A 22,285-nucleotide genomic window follows, 5' to 3' on the forward strand; every position below is an offset into this window, starting at 1 on the left:
ACTATTTCTTTTGTTGTCCTAAGAGGAGCTGAGGGTTGTCTTAGTTCTGGAAACAGGGAATGCTGTAGAATTAGTTTCAGAGTAGCAGCCGTGTTAGTCTGTATCCGCAAAAAATTTGTTAGTCTCTAAGGTGCCACAAGTACTCCTGTTCTTTTTGTAGAATTAGTAAAGTTGTTGAAGATAAAATCTCAGTGTATTGTTGTTTCTCTTTGTGCTTCTAATTTTATTGAAGCATTCCAAATTCAAAAGTTGAGGGACCAAATCCTGCAGTGCTAACTCCTGCAAAATTCCCCATTGACTTCATGGGGGAAGAGTTGCCTAAGTACGGACTGCAGGATTGCGTCCTTTTCTGAAGTCTCCAAAATGTGCTGCAGAGTTTGTCATTTTCGTTTTCTGAATGTTTGGTTGTCACGTCCGAGGCATGTTGCATGAGCCGAACGTCAAAGAGTGTGCAGTAGACACAGGACAGTTACAGTACAGTGTCAGTTACAGACAACAGAAACATTGAAACCCCAATCCTCCTCTGTGAGGATATATTTTTTTGCCACTGCAGCAGTGCAAAGAGATCTTAAACTTGACTTAGCTGGCAGGAGCAGCCCCACTCTGTGAACTTGGTCTGCTAGCAGGAGTTGCTGGCAGCCTGCACAAATTAGAGCAGCCCCACTCCTCTGTGATCTTGGTCTGCCAGCAGAGTTGCTGGCAGCCTGCACAAATTAGAGCAGCATTTGTGGTACTCTTCTTTTGTACTGTAGAGTGGCCTGGCACTAGAACAGCACCAGGATCAGAGGAATGTAAAGGTTCCTTAAACCTACCTCTGCACCATACCCCTGCATCCTATCACGAGGGGGGGGAAACCCCCTCAGTGGAATGTTGTAGGTTTTAAAATAAATATCTGAAAGCCAGGAAATCCTTAAACTCTGCTAGGCAATGTATACCACTATGGACATTGTTTAAGATGGCCACAGGAGAAATGTCAAATGATACAGGATTTAAGAGAGCTCCAGCTGTAAGGGCTTCTAACTAATTTGCTAGTAGTGATACTTAGAGCTGTGTGAATAATGGATTGTTTGGTTTGCTGGCAATTCAAAAAAAAAATTAATGTCGTTTTTTCGGGTTCACCTGAAACAAAATTCTTTTAAAATTTTTCAGCAAAATGAAAATTCAGGTAGAAGGAATCATTTCAGATCGAACAAAACATTTTGCGCCCATTTCCAGCAGTTTGTATGTTTTTAATTTTTAAAAAAATAAAATAAAGGGAAAATTTCAAAATGAAAAGTCATCTCTAATAGAAAAACCAAAAGGTTTTGTTTTGAAAAGGCTGAGATGAAACATTTCAGTATTTTTGGAAATTGTTTGTTTTCAATCAAAACAATCAAGTTAAATCAACATGAATCTGCATTTTTGGACGAAAAACATTTTGGTCAAAAAATTTCACCCAGCTCTAGTGGGTATCATACTTGTCATAGCCAAATACACTGTAGTTTGTCAGGATGTAAGGACAGAATTTGGACTGTTCTGGAGTACCTTAACACTGCATTTACATGCTTACAAATATCTGGGATTCTTTTTTCTGCCTTTAAGATAATTAGAACAGCAGTGTTCTATTAAGGGCTTTTCCCTTAAGCTATTTTTACACATACTGTATTTTCAACCTTAACTCTACTTTAATAAGGGTTTTGTTTCTGGGAATTGTATGAGATCTGATACAAAAAACTAACAGTTTGTGATGGGGTGTATAAACACTTTAGGGGATCAGCCAGGATACTTTTTTTGACAGAAACTCCCCATACACTGGGGCTAACTCCATAATAGTCATGGAAGAAGTGCTTCGGTGTATGTAAATCAGCCAGTGAACTTAGAAATTGGCTACTATTCTTATGGAATTTGAAGTAACTCTGATCTAAATCCTCACTAGATCTTATGGGAGCAAAAGTCCTGCAAAGAGGATGGGTAGGATGTCCTCTCTTGCTTATCCAGACTTAAGGAATGGCAGCAAGTGAGGCTTATTTGCATTAGAAAAGAGCTCCTCACAACTCAGAAAGGAGAAGGGGGGGAAGGGTGTAAGGGAGACAATATTAGGACATGTGATGGCCAGCTTAGTAGCACTAGAAACAGTGGAGAAAGCTTATATTTGTGTGTGCATTAGTGTGACCTTAACTTTGTGTGTTGTGTCAAACAATATGCCTGGGGGGGTCTGTGCTATTCTCACTTTATTTGTGATATAGAAGAGAGTGAAATAAACTACAAATGATCAGAGGAGGTGATGTTTGGATCTCAATTAGGTATGGGTTTCAGATTTGAGGCAGAATCTGAGCTTGGGCTAAGATTTGTGTTTGGAGTCAGTAGTGATGAAATATCATGAGTTGTTCCTGTGGAAATTTCGCTCAGAAATGTTGGAAATCTTGTGGGGTTTTAGCTACATCTGAACCAGAACCAGGAGGCCCCTGCCTGTTGTGAGTGTGAGCACAGAACCAAAGTCATAGAAGTTTGAACCAACTGAAAACTTAAAGCTTTCCCTGGGCCTCAAGGTTCTGGATTTGACCCATCTCTTGAACAAACCTGGAGAGTATTTTCTTTGCTAGTTACCCCAGTGGTAGAGTGTAGCAATTCTATAGGCGCCATCAAAGTAGTTACTAACATACTATAGATGCTTTTAGGGCGTGATACAGCACCCATGGAAATCATTTGGAAGACGGCCATTAGCTTCAATGGGCATTGGATCAAAACCCCTAGTGAAAGTCAGCTTTAGTTTCTGGTGAGTTTCTACCAAGAACTAGAAATCCTCTGGAGCCTTCTGACTGCTCAGCATTTCCCCCTTACTCTGCCTGGTGATAAGTTCAAACGGTTAGTAACTTAAAATGTTACAAAATTTTGTTTCAATGTAATGTTCTAATCATAATAGTCCCTTTTGCTGGGGGCTTTAGAGTGAGACAATTAACCTTCACCTCTTCCACTCAGGATACATAACTCAGGCAGTGGGTCAGTTATCTCTGGATAGAGCCTCTCTAAGGATGGAGAATTTGCTGAAAAATGTGATTAGGTATTTCTTAAAAAGTGTATTGTTACTTGCTAGCCTGTAATGACTTCCTCAGATGTGTTACAGCCTTTTGCGTCAGGAGCTAACATAACAGTTTTTAGGAGACAATATATCTGATTACAGAACTGCAAAGCAATCCCACCTCCACTTCTTACTCAGGCAAAATGCCTGTTAAAGTCAATAGAGAGACTAGGTGGGTGAGGTAATACCTTTTATTGGACCAACTTCTGCTGGTGAGAGAGCTTTCAAGCTTACATAGAGCTCTTCTTCAAAGTCAATAAGCTTTTCTTTTCTTTTTTTCAAGTAAGGAGTGCAGGATTAAGCCCTATGTCTGTTGGCACAATGCAGGCACCATTGACAATACAGTCTGTTTAATGGGTCCTTTTGACTCAATATGATCCATAAAGGCAAGACCTATGTAGGGATTTTAGTCTGAGAATAATCAACCAGATAAACTATAATGGCTCCTTGTAGAGGAGCGGACTCACCCCGGCAGCGCCTCCTGCTGGTCATCCTCGGGAATTAGCTCTTCGACCCAGGAGCGCCCTCTGCAGGCCAGTCATCCGCTTGCCGTTGGCCCCCGTGTCCCTCACAGGACCCTGATGCCCTTGTCTTGGGTGCTGCCCCCCTGGCAGTACCCCACTTTCTCTGGGTTTCCCCACCCAGGGGGACCCCCACCCACTATCCCCACTTTGCCTCAGTTTTGGCTACTGCCCAGTCTCCATCTAGCCCCCGTTCACTGGGGCAGACTGCAGTATCAGCCACTCATCATAGGCAAAGAGGTTTGGACTGGCTGCCTTTACCCACCCTCAGGCTGCCCCTCTGCAAGCCCAATACCTAGGTAGGCTAGAACTAGGCCCTGCAGCCTGGGGAGTTGCTGGCCCAGGGCTTCCCAGCTCCTAAGGCCTTTCCCCAACCCTGTCTTCCTCTAGGTCCCCTGGGTGAGTTCCTAAGCAGCCAGGCCTGTCTCCCTCTCCAGGCAGAGAAAGGCTCTGTCTGCTTGAGCTCCTGGCTCAAGCCTTTATAGGGCCAGCTGGGCCCTGATTGGGGCATGGCCCCAGCTGAGCCAGCTTCCTCCCAATCAGCCCAGGCGTCTTGCCCTTCCACAGCCCTCCTCCAGGGCTGTTTTAAACCCCTCAGGGCAGGAGCGGGTGACCACCCCGCTACACACCCCACCCCTCAAGATCACCACCCCTGGGGGCAGGGGTGTCTCCTGGCCTGGACCAGTCGCCCATGCGCCTCCAAAGCCGCCCGCTTCTTTTCGGACTCCTCCAGCTGCTTCCGCAAGCGGACCTCCTCGTCCACAACGGCCGCATATTCTTTAGCAAGGTCCACAGCGCTCGCTTCGGCCTCGCGGAGGGCCCGCTCTGCAGCCTCCAGCCGCACACACAGGCCAGACTCCCCCAGACCCTCTTCCTTCAGGGTCTGGGTGCCCACAGTTCCCTTCTCCATTACCGTCTGGGTCCCAGCCTCCTGCCAGCCCCACTCGGTCTGGGTTTCCTTCTCTGCAACGGGCTCCGTGACACTCTGGGTCTCACCCTCCCGCAGGGTCCCCTCTGTCCCGGTCGCCACCTCCTCTAGTTTTGGACCCTCCAGGCCCCCAGGCACCTCCTTCAGGCCCGCCTCAGTTTCTACGAGGGGGCAGTGCCTCCTTATATGGCCCAGTTTCTGGCAGCCCCAGCAGACTTGCCGCTTCTTGGCTGTCATGGGCCTTTCAGGATCCCTCCGAGGTCCCGCCCCCTTGCCGGGGCTGACCTGAACCCTCTGCCTCGGGCCTGGGCACGCCAACCGCAGGTGGCCTTCCCGCCCATAGGCCCAACATATCTTCCGCCGCCTGGGTTCCCTCACCCCGTGGCCAGCTTGAGGGACTTGCCGCTTTCCCTATTCGGGGTGAGGCATCCTGCCTCCAACCCCGTAGGTACAGTCCCATCTTATGGGTCCTATCCTGCCACAGGCGTAGCAAGCCCGATGCTCTGTCACCGGCCTCCTGGCCCTGGCAGTCCACTGCCTATGCCCTCCGCGGTTTCTTGCTAACTCCTTCCCAAGGAGTTTCTGCAGGGCCCACTGTTCTTCCGCCAACTGGCCGACTTGTTCTTGGAGGGCCCATAGCACCTCCCACAGTTCCTGTTGGGTCTCCCGTAATCCCAGCAGCTCTTTGGCCCCCTTCCGCCGGGTCGCTGCCCCCGGGCCACACCCAGGAATGGTACCTGGGGCCTCTGCATAATAAACTCCAGCATACCCGGAGTCCATCATCCCCTGCTTCAGTTTCTCCACCTTCTCAATGTCCAGGCAATAGTCCCACTTTCTCTAGCCCCTTGTGTCAGGGGCGGACCACACTGCCCGCATTCTCCACCACGTGTAGAGGAGCAGACTCACCCCTGCGGCGCCTCCTGCTGGTCGTCCTCGGGAATTAGCTCTTCGACCCAGGAGCGCCCTCTGCAGGCCAGTCATCTGCTTGCCATTGGCCCCCGTGTCCCTTGCAGGACCCCGGTGCCCTTGTCTTGGGTGCTGCCCCCCTGGCAGTACCCCACTTTCTCTGGGTTTCCCCACCCACTATCCCCACTTTGCCTCAGTTTTGGCTACTGCCCAGTCTCCATCTAGCCCCCGTTCACTGGGGCAGACTGCAGTATCAGCCACTCATCATAGGCAAAGGGGTTTGGACTGGCTGCCTTTACTCACCCTCAGGCTGCCCCTCTGCAAGCCCAATACCTAGGTGGGCTAGAACTAGGCCCTGCAGCCTGGGGAGTTGCTGGCCTAGGGCTTCCCAGCTCCTAAGGCCTGTCCCCAGTCCTGCCTTCCTCTAGGTCCCCTGGGTGAATTCCTAAGTAGCCAGGCCTGTCTCTCTCTCCAGTCAGAGAGAGACTGTCTGCTTGAGTGCCTGGCTCAAGCCTTTATAGGGCCAGCTGGGCCCTGATTGGGGCGTGGCTCCAGCTGAGCCTGCTTCCTCCCAATCAGCCCAGGCGTCTTGCCCTTCCACAGCCCTCCTCTAGGGCTGTTTTAAACCCCTCAGGGCAGGAGCGGATGACCACTCCGCTATACTCCTTTTAAATGCCTGTCAGGTAAATGTGGGTCTTGTGCACATGCAGTAAATTCTTAAGTTAAAAATCTGTGTAAAATCTGTGATGGATGAATTTTTATCTCATATGCTGAAATCCATATTAGACTGATCTCATTTTTGAGTTATAAAAAAATATTCAAACATCTAATCCCCGTTATGGACTCAGTGCCACAGCAGCATGTTTTGCTTTTTCTTTAAAGCCAATTATTTTGTGCTGTTTGAGTTAATACTTAATATTTACTGGTGTATAACACTTTATGTGAATATTAAATAACTTGTTAGATATTACATTAAGAAAGGCATAGTAAAAATTGATCAGTCCTGCCTTCTTACTCCATCAAGTAATCGTAGATGGACCAATATTCTGATCCAATCACAATGGGATACTTTTTGAAGAGCAGTGCATTTAAACTAAGTCCAATAAAAGGAAATATCGTTATAGCAGCAATATTGCCCAACCTATGGAATTCACTGCTGCTAAATGTCAGACTCAAGTGATGTTTCTGGATCTGAAGAGAAACCATCAGGTCGTTTCAGCCCAGAATTGCAGGTTACAAAGCTTAGTATCATTCAAAACATTTCCATGATATTTAATTTTTTTCAGTTAAAAGTTTTTATTTAAATTTTCCTCTACATTGTTTATAACCTAAAAAATACAGCATTGTACCACTGCATGAGAAACAGAAAGTGAAGCTGTCTGGAAACTGCCAGCCTTGTTTCACTGTCCAAAGCCAAGTGAAATGAGAAAGTAAACAATACAATAGAGACAAATAAAGTAATTTAAAATAATTTTAATCTATGGATTTATTAGTAAGTAAACTAAACATAAGTAAAAAAACCTTTTCCTTAAAAAATAATGTGATAGTATTCTTTTAAAAGATCCAGACTTTGATATGACCACTAATAACATTAATAGCTATTCAACCTAATATTGGTAATCAAATTTAATGTTTCAGGGCATAAATTCATTGCCTCTGAGGATCAGGAAGGAATTTTGTCCCCTTTCCAATGTACAGCATTGTAACATTTAGCTAAGTTCATTATGGGGTCTTTTTCACTATTTACTGAAGCATCAAGTATTGGCTACTTCTGGAGGCAAAATGCAGGACCAATATTCTGATCCACAATAACAGTCCAGTATCATTTTTCTTACTAGAGTGGACAGTCTCTTCCCAGTTTTGTTGGGGGGAAATTCCTAGGCTGAGACTTTTCATACTATATTGTAGTCTGGAGCACATTTTACAGAATTAAAAGACTTTTAACTATGCACTGCTTTTACAAGGTGCTCCTATAAAGTATTTCATGGAGAAAAAAGATGAGGGAAACTTGAAATCCTTGCTGTTGGAGTTTCTGCTTATATACACATATTTAATCAGAAGACTGAAGCATGCTTTTTCATTTTTGCTCCTAACAGTGACACTCTGTGGATGAAACCAGGAGTACACATACAGGACAATATTAAGATTTTGTTGTTGTTGTTAAAATAGTAAGATCTGCCAGTTGTAACTAGTGCTGTATACTGAGATTGAACAAAAGGTAAAGAGACTGCCAATTATGTAGATGTTATATTATTGATGTCAAATTGTAATGTCTAAGCACCTGGTGCATTGCTGACACTATGTAAATAACTAATTCACATACGCAATTTTGCACAAAGAAAGTTCATTAAAATATACTTTACATTTTATTGGACAATCACATGCCTCCTAAATCTAGTAAATATTGTACAGGCCTCCAAAGCTATCATATGGAAAGAGGATGTACAATATTTTTGGCAACAAAACCACATAATTTGTGAGTTGCCACATACACCTCTACCCCGATATAACACGAATTCGGATATAACGTGTAAAGCAGTGCTCCGGGGGGGGGAGGAGGGGGGGAACGACCTGCGCACTCCGGCGGATCAAAGCAAGTTCGATACAATGCGCTTTCACCTATAACGCGGTAAGATTTTTTGGCTCCCGAGGACAGCGTTATATCGGCGTAGAGGTGTACTAAAATGGCCATGGTTATTAACAAAATATAAAAAAATATATATCAAAAGGCAACATGGCACAATAAATTTCCATAGACTCCAAAACTGGCAACAAACCCTCAATAACCCACCCCCTACCATACAGTCCAATCATACTCACAAAAAAAGTGACTTAGCTGAACGTAGCTATGCAGGAAAACAATAGGGGACATAGATTTTATTCAAATGTCCTGTAAATAGCCAGTACTAAGAAAAGATGGAAGAGTCAAGCTTATAAATGTTTAGTTAACCTGTCTGAGAATAAATTGATAGAGTACAAAATGTGTGTGATGTGCTACCTGATAATGCAGAGAATACATGGCAGCAACTTCTAGCTGACCACTGATTGATGGATGAAATGGTCATAATTTATTTTAACAGCTCTTGTTGAGGCCAGGAGCTATGTCCAGAGCCATTCCTCAGCCATCTTCTGCCGTGTTCTCTTTTGGTAGTAGGTGTGAGCCTTGTTCCCTCTGATAGCATTGCCATTCCTGTGGTATTTAGGTCTTGCGCCTAAGGGCTTGATCCTGTATGTTTGAGGTTGCCCATGTACCCACAAGTTAAAAATAAAAGGCAGCACAGAAAGTTCAGAACAACCCAATTACTCATAAGCAAGACCACTGCTTCATGACACCAAATCTCTCCTGCCTCATAGTAAGAATAAGGTCATAGTTGGGAGCAGCTAGACTGCATCAGACTTGGTCATTCTACTCCCTTGACCGACTCTGCAAGGGAGTGGCAACACACAAGATTTGAAGTTTCAGTTTAGTGTGGAGGATTATGCCTACTGTTTAGCCTTACTAACACTCACACATAGCCTCAGTTCACCTTGTGCTCACTGCTTTGTTCCTTGCAAAGACTTGCAGGATTGAGGCCTAAGTAAAACTTGACAATCTGTGTGATGCCTTAAGGAAGTTTATTTTGTGATTCAGAAGACTGGCTGTGTAATAGACAAAGGGCACCCCTTTTCAAACTTGGGTGCTTAGATATCAATTTAGGTGTCTTATATTAGCTACGCACATTTGAAAAACTTGTCCAATTGCTTTCTTTAGATGCTACACTCGCAATTTATTAATTGGATATAGTGTTTCAGTTACACTGAGTAATTAGAACTGTACCTCGTAGAGTCTAAAACGCCAGTATCAGTCTGGGCTGTGACTCCCTTGGGAGTGTTGCAAAAGTAAGGACTGGAGGATTGGGCCCTCTAAGTCTTGTCAGCCTAAATTATGTACTAGTCCTAGTGTACAGCTATTCAGCACTGCTGTTTTCTTCCGCATACTGATGCTTTTTACAACTAAAGGGCCTGATGCTGCCATTCTTACTCTGGGAAATCTCCCATTAACATCTAGGGAGTCTTCCATAAGTAAGGATTGGCCCAAACTAGGAAAGTCTCAAAACACCCCCAATACTCTATTTTTATTCCCGTGGTAAACACTTAACATTAATTTTGAAGGAGCCAGGAAAGCAAACTGTAGGAGAAGTTCTGTCAGCACATAGCCCTGACCAGAAACAATAAGTAGTTTCCTGTGTACCTGAGTTGCATGTGAAACCAGGCAGATGGCTAAAACTTTGTTCAGAGTTAGTTAGTTGGACCTTTGTGAGTTAAAGGGCAGAAATGTAATACTGTGCCTAGCTTAAGGAAAGTTGTTCTATTTGCAATACTGCAGAAAGAAGAAAAAAATGATAATTGAAGAAAAATTTTGATGATGTGGTTCTCTTAGTAAATTGGGAACAATGACCCTTGAAGGACCATAAAGAAAGTGAATGTCAAGATAATTTATTATTGTTACATTATCTACCTCATTTTTCACTTTGTCTTACTAAGTTGTTATATTCTTACAAAGTACCAAATGCCCCAAACATTAATAAGCACCTTTTTATCCTTCAGTGGTGTTAAGAGCAACAAACAGCTTTTTGAAAAAAAAAGGTATTCCTCACCAGATGTATGTGTGTTAATTGTTTTGACATGAAAAACAAGGTATTCATTTGATGCCGAGCACATATTTCATTAGCAAACCAGATCCAATCTTTAAATGGCCCTAAACGTTTGAAACCCACAGACACTCCTTTTTGAAGTAGAACTTGAAGTAGCAGCTAATTTAGTTCAAAGAGTAGAATGAAAGAATTGTCTTAGTAACTAATTGGATTATTTTTATTTATTTATTTACTCTAGGAGAGCCAGTTTCTATGCATGTCGGCTTGATAAGAACTTGTATGTGATTGGTGGAAGAAATGAAACTGGCTACTTGTCCAGCGTGGAATGCTATAATTTAGAGACAAATGAATGGCGTTATGTATCTTCTTTACCGCAACCTCTAGCAGCGCATGCAGGAGCAGTGCACAACGGCAAGATATATATTTCGGGCAAGTCTCTTTTCGTATTACTGCTACATACAAAACTTTACAGGCAAATTCCTGTTGCAAGGTGACATCTTCATTTACATTTCATTAATGAAGGTATATTTCCTTTGTAGGGGGTGTTCATAATGGAGAATATGTCCCCTGGCTGTACTGCTACGATCCTGTAATGGACGTCTGGGCCCGAAAACAGGACATGAACACAAAGCGAGCTATCCACACTTTGGCTGTAATGAATGATCGACTGTATGCAATTGGAGGAAACCATTTGAAAGGTCACCTTTTTATAGCAAAACAACATTTCAATGGCCTGTCTCTGGACAGAGGATATTTCTGTTAGCTAGTCATTGTTAAACTAAGTTTAAAAACCTTGAAACACAATTTAACAGGATGCTTGAGCCAGCAGTTTTAAAAACATCTTATGCAAATTATTTCAAAATTATAACAGTACATTAAATATATGAGTAATGAATGCTTTAGATAATAAAAAAATAGGAGCTTCCATTACTCTAAAGCATGGACAATTTGTCATTACCATGAATTCAGTGAAACAAACAGATTATTCTTTGACCCAAATGTAACAGCAATATTTTCCTCTAAATCATTTTCCAAGATGTGAAGTAAGAGTTTTATTCAGAGCCGCACAGAGAAACAACCCCCTGATTTAATGAAAAACCATCCATTAAATATTAGGACTAGAAACTTAAAATCCCTTTTTAATATTAAATGTAGCCTGTGACTTTAAATTCTTTATTAATTCGGTGTAAAGGTCTCTTGTTTTCATCTTTTAAAAGCTTTTCTTTAATGACTAATGTATAGGCATCCAGTGTTCTTTTTTGAATACGTACATGCCACTCCCATTAATGTTAAAAGGATGCTGTCTAATCTAGACAGTTTAAAAAATGAGTTTAAAGAAGTTTCATGCACCTCTCCTGCCCCTGTGTCTCCCTGACAATGTCTGTCATTTTATAATCAAATTTGTGTTTTGTCTCCCCCGTTGCAGCATGAAAGAGCCTCACAGACAAAAGGGGAAACTAACTGACAATGCAGGAGAAGTAGTGAAAATGACTATGGGTAAAATTTTCAAAAGTGCCTAAATGACTTATGAGCCTAAGTCCCAATCAGACCCTAACTCACTTTGGGTATGTCTACATTGCAAGTGAAGGTCTGATTGTAGCATGCGTAGCTTTAATCAAGCTAATATGGGAAAAATAGGGCTACGTATACACTAAGAGCAAGGGGTGGGATTGTCCTGCTTGTTTACACATACTCAAGCTACCTCTCATTGAAATAACGCGAGTATAAAATAGCAATGTAGCCACAATAGCACAGGCTGCAGAAGCACAGCTGAGCCATGCCGAGTACATGCCCACCAGTTTTAGTATGTGTATACGAGCAGGGGAATTGCACCCCTAGCTTGTAGTGTAAATGTAGCATAACAGTGTAGACATACAAAATTTCACAGGCAAATTGCTGTTGCAAGGCAACATCTTCATTTACATTTCATTAATGAAGGTATATTTCCCTTGTAAGGGGTGTTCATGATTGAGACTATGTCCCCTGGCTGTACTGCTATGACCCTGTTATGGACGACCCTGTTATGAAGACGCAAGCTTCAGCATGTGCTAGCAACCAGAGTACAATCCCTGTAGGGAGCTTGAGTGTGTACTCTGGTTGCTAGCCTGTGCTAAGGCCTGTGCCACTACATCTGCACTGCTATTGTTACCTGTACTAGCTAGATTAACATCAACAAGGTTATGACTACCTGTGATACAATCATATCTTTGTTTGTAAACATAGCCTCATGCACTTTGGAAAATTTTCCCCTATATGCATAGTTGGCTGAAGCACCTTAGCTGGTACATATGGGGACCATAGGGAAGCATAAAGTCCCCATAGTAAATAGCACTGTGTCAGATAGTGCCTCTATGCCAAGTGCAGAACTGGGTTAGCCAGTTCTGTGCAGCCTACAGGAGCATTCTAAGGTGGGACAGGCCAAAAGAAAGAAGGAATCGAAGCTCTCTATATACTGCACACCTGAAAATCAGGCCACTTTTAGGTGCCAAGTTTGAAAATATTGGTCTTTGAGTACTTTGAAATGTTGATCTTTGAAACAGTTCTATACTAAAAAGTGAGGTTGACCCAGCTACGTTGCACAGGGATGTGGAAAATCCACACCCCTGAGCGACATAGTTAAGCCAATCTAACCCGTAGTGTAGACAGCGCTAAATTGACGGAAGAAGTCGTCTGTCAATCTAGCTACTGCCTCTCAGGGAGGTGGATTAACTACAGTGATGGGAGTGATTAACTACCTGTGCTGTCACTGTCATGTCTACACAAGCGCTGAAGCTGCACAGCTGTAGCAGTTTAAGTGTTATTCTAGTCTAATTTCCACAGAGCTCCACCATTCTTTTTTCTATTGGAATAACAAAATTAAGAGGTATGTAAAAACTGGAAATGTTCCCCTCTTCTTTTAAGCTCTATTTTGTCCTTCCCTGCAACAGAGGAAAGCAATAAGTAAAGGGACTCTATGCAACACTATGTACATTTAACTAAAGAGAGTGTATTTCCATAATTTTAATATTGCTCCCAGACATGTTTCAGTATTGGACTCTTATTGTTTTATAAATAGAGGGTCAGATCCTCAGTTTAATAAATAGAGAGCATCACTCCATTGGAATAGCACTGATATATACCAGCTGAGGATTCGGCCTTAAGATCTGGCCTATTCAATGTGGGGGTTGTAAACAAAGTGCTTTGCGTTCCTTGACTCATATGTTCCATAGAATAGCAAAATGTTGATTAAAGTATATTTGAACATGTGTTGATTAAAATTAAATGGAACTGTAATACACACTTTAATAAGGTCTCTTTACTCAGGAAGTTGTGACAACAGTTCTGATCTCCCTGGTGGCATCTCCCAATTTTATCAGACAAATAAAATGGAACGTTACAATTGTATTTTCTGCTGTACCATGTTGTTGCCTTGTATGCTTCAGCCATGGCTGAGTTGCTCTCTGTTGTGGGATAGTTGCCATCTTTGCTCCCAAAATGCTGTTGTTTTGAGAAAGAGTTCTTTGGAAAACATTTCTTCTTATTTGCCCAGTGATGAGGAGCTCAAAGAAGAACTGTAAGCGAAGGGATGGGAGAGTGGATTGTAGTGTGGATTCTGCAACAAATACTGCGTTGACTTGGGGTAGTAAAGATGCTCTGATAGCTCAATGGCAAAGCACTCATTTGTGAAGCTGGATCTCTACTAGTGTCAGTGTCTTTACCTCATCATAACTAATTGTGGGTATACTACAAAGTTGGGGGGTGGTCTTTGACAGATTCTGGGCACACTGGGTTGATCTCATCATAGACCCTTGAAAATTCTGCTGTGATGCAAAATCATTTTGTCACACCTGTTCATTCCTGACATAAACTAATAATTTTGCAAGCGTCATTGTTATGGGCTACCTATATCACCAAATACCCTTTCACAGAAAGTCTTATATTCTCCTCTTTTCTATTCCCTTTGATGAGAAAGAAGATAGAAATATAAAACAAATCATATTGGCGTATGACTAAGACTGTAATTTTATTGCAGTGTTCCTAAAATTGTTTGGGCTCTCTTGAGATTTAAGGTATTGGAGCATGTAATGGGATCATGGACTCCTGTTTTCTATTTCTAGCTGATCAACTCAATCCCTGTGTAAACTTGGACAAATCATTTAATGTCTCTGGGCCTCAATTTACCCATCTGTAAAGCAACAGTAATACAATTTACCTCAGAGGGGCATTATAAGAATTATAGAATCATAGTAGTTTCCACAGTCTAGACTGTAAGATGGTGCCAATTCTAAACCACATTTTGACCCCTTCTAAAAGATTCACAGACTTGATCGCTGAAAGAAGAGAAGTTATCAAAAAAGAGTGGATTTACACTTTAAAAAAATTATTCTAACTTTTTTTCCACTCTTAACTCAAAATGGCTTAACGTGAAGATCTCAGAATTGTGTGATGCATTGATCCCCAATGAAAGCTGGAGCACAGATCTAGTTTTGCCTTTTTTGAGTATCTAATTCTTTGTTTACATATATATTGTCTGTAGGCTTCCACATACAGATCTTGATTCTTCCATTTTGCTTGTATCTTGTGTAGCCATTTACATTTGTGCAAAGTGGGCATAAGTGCTACCATTCCAATTTTATAGAGTTTTAGAATATCTTTGCACCTACTTTGCACAATTGTAAATGATTCCACAAGGTACAAGGCAGTGGAGAATCAATCTCAGAGATCTAGATGCCTCAGATCTCCTTGACAATCTGGATACAGACCTGCAAATTACACAAGTACAACAGTGGTGGTGGCATTGGTAGGTGCTCTTCTCCTGACAAAAGTGGTATCATAAGGCTTCTCTTATGTGGCTTCTTCATTCTTTCCTTGCTGAACATTCCCTGATGGTGGCTTCAAGCAATTACTCATCATCTCTAAGGGAGCTCATATGTGGTGTTCCATAGGGCTCCATCTTGTCTCCCTCCCTGTTTCCATCCTTGTGTACATGGGGCCAGTAGGAGCATTAGTGGGGAGGCATGGGCTGCAGTATGTTCATTTTGTTGATACCCATCTCTCCTTCGCTATCTTGTGTGATCCAGCCAGTGCTATTGAATGCTTTACTCAATGTCTGGGTGAGATTGGGGCATGGACGAGGTCTAGCTGGCTGAGATCAATGCCGATAAGACTGGAGTGATACTAGTTTGGTTGCAGGGAGCTACCAGAGAGAGAGAGAGAGCGTTATATCTACCTCTTGCTTGGAAGACTTGTACCCACCTTTTCACAATCTGGGGCATCGTTCCACCCCAGCTGCTGTTTAATGATTACATAGCAGCAATGACCAGGAAGGCTTTTTTCCATCTCAGTCAGGAGAGGGTGACCATTCTTTTTGTGGATGTGGTCTTTGTCCCCTCATGACTACTGTAATGCACACTAATGAGGCTACACCTTAAATCAGCTGGAAACTGAAGCTTGTTCAGAATATGGCAGCCTGCTTATTAAGCAGAGTATCTTTCTGGAAGCATATGACACCAGTGCTTCTGCATTGCCTATCTGTGGTTTCTGGGTGAGGTTTAAGACGTTGATTTTGAATGATAGAATCCTAAATGGCTTGGAACCTGTCTACTTTAGGGACAGCTTCTCGCCATGCATTATTGCTGCAGAAGTCGGCGCTGGTGCTCAAGCTGGAACCCCATCTGTATAAAATAGTAGCTACTAGCAAGACATTCTACTTGAGGCAACCAAAACTTTGAAACTTACTCCCCATCCCGTGATTGTCCAGAATAGCTTGGATCTGTTGATCTTCAGGGAACACTGCCCCCACTTCTGGGGTGGGATAATTGGTTGGTGAGGAGGAATATTGTTTGGGGTCTGCTTTCATCATTTCTTAACTTGGGGTCTGCTTTCATCATTTCTTAGTTATTTTCTAGTTTGGGATGAAGAGAAGTCTCTGGTTTGGTTAGGTTTGTTATGCAGTTGTATTTTTGATTCATGACAGAGACCCGGAGTCTTTGGGTTAAGTGCTTTTTAAAGAGTTAGTATAAATTGAAATAGTTAAAGAAATAAACATTAGAGGAGTTGGCTTACATATCTGTATATTGGGTAAGATTTTTCATCATTCTTTTCTAAAATGACTTTTTCTAAACTTACTAGTGTTAGGAAGAAATAGAATAATTTTATTTTTATTTTTTTGAATAATAGAGAAATTTCCTTATAAAAAAAGATTCATTGAGAAAGTGCTAAGGTTCTGTCTAAATATTTATTAATTTAAAACAACATTGTTGTAAATAAAATATTTGTAAAAAGAAAAAAACCCAAACATTTGAAGTCAGAAAGTTCTAAGTTAAAGTTAAAAAACAAACAATTGAAAATTAAGAAATTTTAGTTTTTCAAAACCCTGAACACTGGAAAGTCTCAAAATACTCAGAACATTTTCCATCACTAGCTTTATCTTTCTGTCCCTTTACCCTCACTTCTCCTCCAGTTACAGGTGGAAGACCCTCACTAGTGGCCATATGGAATAAATGCCAGTTTTCCCTGAATAACTTAGATTTTTGCATTATGATAACATCTGCAGCTATCCTGCTGGCCTGTATCAAGTACAGGGATATTTTAGGCCTTTATTGTAAGGGTAGGCTATTTGGGAGTTTTTCATCAGATGATCAGGATGAATGTGGAAAAAGCTGACCTCTGGTTTTGGTGGCATGGGACTTCTGAACTATATAAGTAAGGTTAATAGCGTAAAATTGGGCATCATCTATAGTTGTTGTGTGTGGCCCATTTGTGGAGGGTAATATAAGACAATATGGTTGCTGGCCTGTGGGAGATCTCTGTGATGGGGAGTGGATAGTTTTGCAGCTCATAGGCCAGTATGGTATCTTTATTCCTGGATAGTAGGTGATTGTGGAAGTTAAATGCAGGATAGTGGTGGGGGAGTTGAGGTTGGTATTGGAACTGTTACTGTGTATTTTCACACTTTTTTAAAATAGGTATGGGCCCAAACCAAAACACTGCATACAAATTCACCACAGAATTTCAGATCCAGACTTTGCAGCTCCTGACTTCCATATTTTTTTAGAAAATTCCTATTACTATTACCATTCATCAGGAACTATTAGAGGTGGCCGCAGTTGTACTTTTGAAATAAATGTGGCTTTTTAAAAGGATATAGAAACTTAAAGATGCCTGCTTTAAGTTATTTTCTAAATATTTTATTCAGGTTTCTCCCATCTTGATGTCATGCTTGTGGAATGCTATGATCCAAAAGGTGACCAGTGGAATATTCTTCAGACTCCTATTTTGGAAGGTCGCAGTGGCCCTGGATGCGCAGTTCTTGATGACAGTATTTACCTTGTCGGAGGCTACAGTTGGAGTATGGTGTGTACCTGTTTTCTGAAAATGGCTCCTCGTGCAATTTTTAGTTACTGTCTGAAAAAAGTTGTGCCTGTTCTTTTTTTCCTTCTAAGAAATGCTGAAAATAGAAATCAAGGGCTGTCAAAATCTTGGATGCATTGAAAATGTTCGTGAGGCTGATTTACAGCTTGGTTTGTAAAGCTGACATTACTTATTGATTTTCTGATGGAAATAATCTTATTTCATTTCCAATTTTATTTTATTATGAAAATATAGATTAAGGGCTAAGTCCCATATTTTTAAAGCTATATAGGCATTGCTCCACTTAGCGTTGCACTGCCAAAGTTATTTAGGAGCCTAAATCTTATTTACAGAAGTGATTTAGGCAATTAGGACATTAACTGAGAGTGGGATTTAAATGACTAGGTGCCTAACTCACTTTTGAAAATGGGACTTAAGCTCCTAAATCAATTAGGCTTTGCAATGCTGAGAGCAGCAACGCTTAAATAGCTTTAAAACTCTGGGCCTTAGCCTGCAAACACTGTTGCTTAAGTTACATCCATAAAATACACACATACATGTAAAACAAGAAGCTCCACTGAACCCTGGGGATTGGTCATGCAAAACAGGTGCTGTGAAATGTTGTAGTCTAAAGGATTTAGCACATAGTTGGGTATCAAAAGGTCTGGGGTTATAATCCCAGCTCTTCCGCTGGCTCCCTGCATGACCTGGCGCAAGTCACTTCACAATCTAAGTTCCCCAGAGGGGACTATTAGTACTTACTTACCTGTTTTATTCTGTTATTGTGAGGTTTAGTTGATGTCATACAGTGCTTTGAAGTCAGGATTGACGTCAGTGGTACAGGATTCGACCCATAACGTACTACATAAAATTAAGTGTTATTGATTGAACTTTCTGTGTAAAGTGCCTATTTGTAAGTGTGTATCTGCCTGCACAATTGCCTTTTGGCACCCATGTACGTTTTTATAGGTTAAAATACGTGCAATTTTTTTGAAAATGTAGCCCTACATGTACATTTTGATGTTATTAAACAAGTGTAATTTTAATGTATGTTTGAGATCTTGCTTCCCTTACTTACATGAATAGTCCCATTGACTTGGACTGAAGTATTTTTACCAACACATTGAGCCTGGTTCTCCTCAAACTTACACTAGTTGTACAGCACGGTAGCTCTATTGACTTCTGATTTACTGCCGGGTAAGAGAAAGATCAGCCCCTTTATCGTTGACTTTAGAAAAAATGAAGCAAAGCTTTGGTAATGTTATTTGCATGATGTACATGAGTATATGCACTAATGAAGTTGGGGAAGAGGACATGGGTTGATTTAAGACAGCTTCAGGGTTTTTTTTTAATCTGAGCATCAGTCACTTATAGAGAACTTTTAGCATTTTTTCATTATTTCAATTTCCTTTTAAGAGAAGATATTTTAGAATAAATTATTTTAATTTGTACGAGGTGCAGTGATACAAAAGAGGGGTATAATTTGGCAAAATTGAGTAGTGATTTTGGGTCACTCAATACTTGTATACCTCACTAAAGACACTTTTAGAGGAACAACGAGGCGTTCGGTGGCACCTTGAAGACTAAAAGATTTATTTGGGCATAAGCGGAAAGCCCAAAAAAATCTGTTAGTCTTTAAGGTGCCACCAGACTCCTCGTTATTTTTGTGGATACAGACTAACTTCTGATACTTTAGAGGAACTTGGTTTTGAGAGGGTGAGAGTTCAGCACTTTATGACAATTGAGCCTGTTTAATGTGTCTCAAGTTTTGCTCTCACAATGTTTCAATAAGGTTTTGTTCTATCATAGGGAGCCTACAAATCTTCTACTATTTGCTACAGTCCTGAGAAAGGAACCTGGACAGAACTAGAAGGAGATGTAGCTGAGCCACTTGCAGGTCCTGCATGTTCGACTGTCATACTGCCAGCCTGTGTACCGTACAACAAATAATATTCGAGAAGCACTGAAATGAACAATATTACATTCTGGAAAGTAATAACGGGTGACGTAAATATTTTAATAGAACAGAATTCCTGGCAAAACAAAACTACCATAATTGACCCCTTATTTCAGATTTATGCTTTAAAAGCAAACTGGGAACAAAAAGTCTCATCTCAGATAGATGCCGGTGTCTTGTGAAGCAAGTAGCTGGAACACACCGAACATTACATGCTGACAGACTGCCATTTCAGACTGATTTTAACTTTTTTCCCGCTACAGAAATATTCTTCACATGGGTTTTAACTTTTAAAAATGAAGGCTAAATGTCCAAATACAGCCTGAAAAGACAAGATCAGTTTTGTGCATTATATTCTACCTGCATGTGATCTATGTGAAGTCATGAGGATGTTGTGTTCATGAATGCTTCAAAACTCAGATACTGAAAAGCTCACTCTGCATTGCAGAACTGTCTCCCCCTCTGTAATCCTAACCTACAACTACTTCATATGCTCTGCAAGCAACACAGCATCAAAAGATCATAAAAGGTAAAGAAATGTCATTCCATTTTTGCACAACTTGGCTTCTCATACACTCTGCCTTCAAAGTCCCCATATGTAAGTGTAGTGAAGAGCAGACTCCGATGAAAGTGATGCTTTACAGAGCACTTCTTGCAATAGTGATTTTAAGGATGAGGAACAAATTCTGCTCTTAGTTACACTGGTATAAATGCAGAGCCACTCCACTAAAATCAATGGAATGAATGTTTTTATAGCTGGTGTGACTGAAATCTTGGCCTAAACCTCAAATTCTGGGTTTACAAAGTAAGTTTTTCTCATAAGCAGTTAAAAGACAACACAAGTCCATTAATACAGTAAACATACAAGAATTCTTCTTCATTTTCACTAACATTAGAAGTGAACACACTTGCTATTTGCTTTCAAAGACAAGAACACTGAATTTAAGCATAATGGTACCTCTTTGGACTTTTAAATTAGTATGCATAGAATTGAAGGGACTCTGGTAACTGGCTAAAATCCTTGTCTCTGATTTCACAATTTGAAAGGTTTTCTCTGTTGATCCAGAAAAATACAGGGCTGGATTCTCCACTGCCTTATACCTTGTTTAGTTATTTACATCTGGTAAAGTGAGTGCAAAATGCTATCAGATCAGAACAGTCGCATGTTACACCCACTTTACACAGTTGTACTTGATTACATAGGGTGCAAGGCAGTGGCAAATCAGGCCCAATGTGTTTTTATGCTTATGTCTTCCTTTTGCAGCAGTAACTGACTTACAAACACTGTGCCTGGTTCTCCACTTCCTCTTGGCTTGCATAAGGATTTCGACCTGTACACAATGCATATAAAATACTTCTTCGAGTGCTTGCTAATGTCCATTCCATGTTAGGTGTGTGTGCTCACCACATGCACCAGTGCCGGAAGTTTTTCCTTCAGTGGTATCTGTAGGGACCAGCTCTAGCACCCTCTGGAGTGGCATGCATATGCGCCAGTAGAAGGGGCACCACCGGCCCCCTCAGTTCCTTCTTACCGCCAGTGACGGTACTGGAACATCTCCTTGCTTTGGCAAGTACTCTTACCTATGTTCTTCCTATTATTTATTGTGTTAATAGTTCTTAGATAAGTAGTTCTTTTGTTCTCTTAATAGTTAGTTAATAGTACAGTAGTTAAGTTAGATAGTCCCCTAAGGGACTTAGCCCAGGGATGGGGCATGCCTCGGTCCCCGGACTTCAAGCCTTGTGATCACTGCAAAAAGCCTATGCCGATCAGCGACCCTCATCAAAGCTGCTTGAAATGTCTGGGGGAAACCCATGTTAGCAATAAGTGTCACATCTGCAAGAGCTTCAAGCCAAGAACTAAAAAGGAGCAGGACATAAGACTGAGAGCGCTCCTCATGGAGCATGTCTCCAAACCACCGAAATCAGACTCCACTCCGAGCACAGTAGCATCAGCACAAAGTGTGCCACTGGCACTGGCCTCCCAATGCTGGTCCGAGTCCCCAGTACCTGCTAAAATGCAAAGGAAGCACACCAGGAGAGGGTGTTCTGCAACATCCCGTACTGAAAAGGAAAAGTCCGAAGAGGAGCATAGGCCCGTGTGGGACAGCATGTCTCCGGAGCCTAGCCAGGCACCTGCATCGCCGGCTAGGCAACCCAGCCCTCCTAGGAACCCACCAGCCACCCCGGGTAGTGGCAGAGGTTCCCAGCACCTGGAAGTCCCATCCATGCTGGAGGCCTTCCAGGCTGCAAAAGACATCATGTCTTTGCTGGTGCTACCGACGCCCCGTCAAGATGTAGTTGTCTCTAGAGTGAAGCCGGCACTAGGGTCCGTGCAACAGTCTCCGTCTGTGCGGCATCGCTCCCCAGCACCGCGGCGGTCGATGTCAAAGCGGGATCCCCCGGGAGGCGCTTCTGACCTGCCCATACCGACTGGCCCTGTTCGCTGGACTCTCGGCACCAGTCCCTGAGGTGTGGCATCGCTTGCCCTATGGTCAATGCAGATCCATAGCATGCCACTGGTACCTGGAATCATGGCACCGGTCGCCGGAGAGGAGGCATCTCTCCTTGGGGCAACGAAGTCCACCAGGATCATGATGCTAATTGCCGGGACCACAAGACCAGTCCCTGGCACTGAGACACAGATCTACGGACTCACAGCACCAGTCTCTGGGGTCCCAGAGCTCTAGACGTCGATTGCTGGTGTACCATCGCCAATCTGCCAAACTCCGCCGTCAATCCCTGGACAGATGGCACCAGGACCTGGAACCCCGGTACCTGTCCCCCAGCCACAGTCGCTGGGATAGCAGGCATGGAGGGGCCATGGATGCAGCATCAGCACTGCTTTGTTCCCCTTGGCAGAAACTTTCCTCCTCAGGCTTAGAGGCTGAGGAGATAGTGGGTCCCTCTGTCCAGCCACACACAACCAGATCTGGGGGGGCTCCTCCAGGG

General features: G+C 42.4%; 1 protein-coding gene across 1 annotated transcript in view; it reads left to right on the forward strand.

The window, feature by feature from the left end:
• KLHL14 (kelch like family member 14) overlaps positions 1-19,329 on the forward strand; it is a 76,175-nt gene extending 56,846 nt beyond the window's left edge. The window contains exons 5-8 of the mRNA XM_065399962.1: positions 10,286-10,476; positions 10,587-10,745; positions 17,225-17,382; positions 19,189-19,329. Of these exons, the coding sequence (XP_065256034.1) occupies positions 10,286-10,476; positions 10,587-10,745; positions 17,225-17,382; positions 19,189-19,329 (649 nt within the window). The remainder of the gene's footprint in view (positions 1-10,285; positions 10,477-10,586; positions 10,746-17,224; positions 17,383-19,188) is intronic.
• Positions 19,330-22,285: the final 2,956 nt, after the last annotated feature.

This window comes from Emys orbicularis, chromosome 2, assembly GCF_028017835.1.
Source record: "Emys orbicularis isolate rEmyOrb1 chromosome 2, rEmyOrb1.hap1, whole genome shotgun sequence".
NCBI lineage: Eukaryota > Metazoa > Chordata > Testudines > Emydidae > Emys > Emys orbicularis.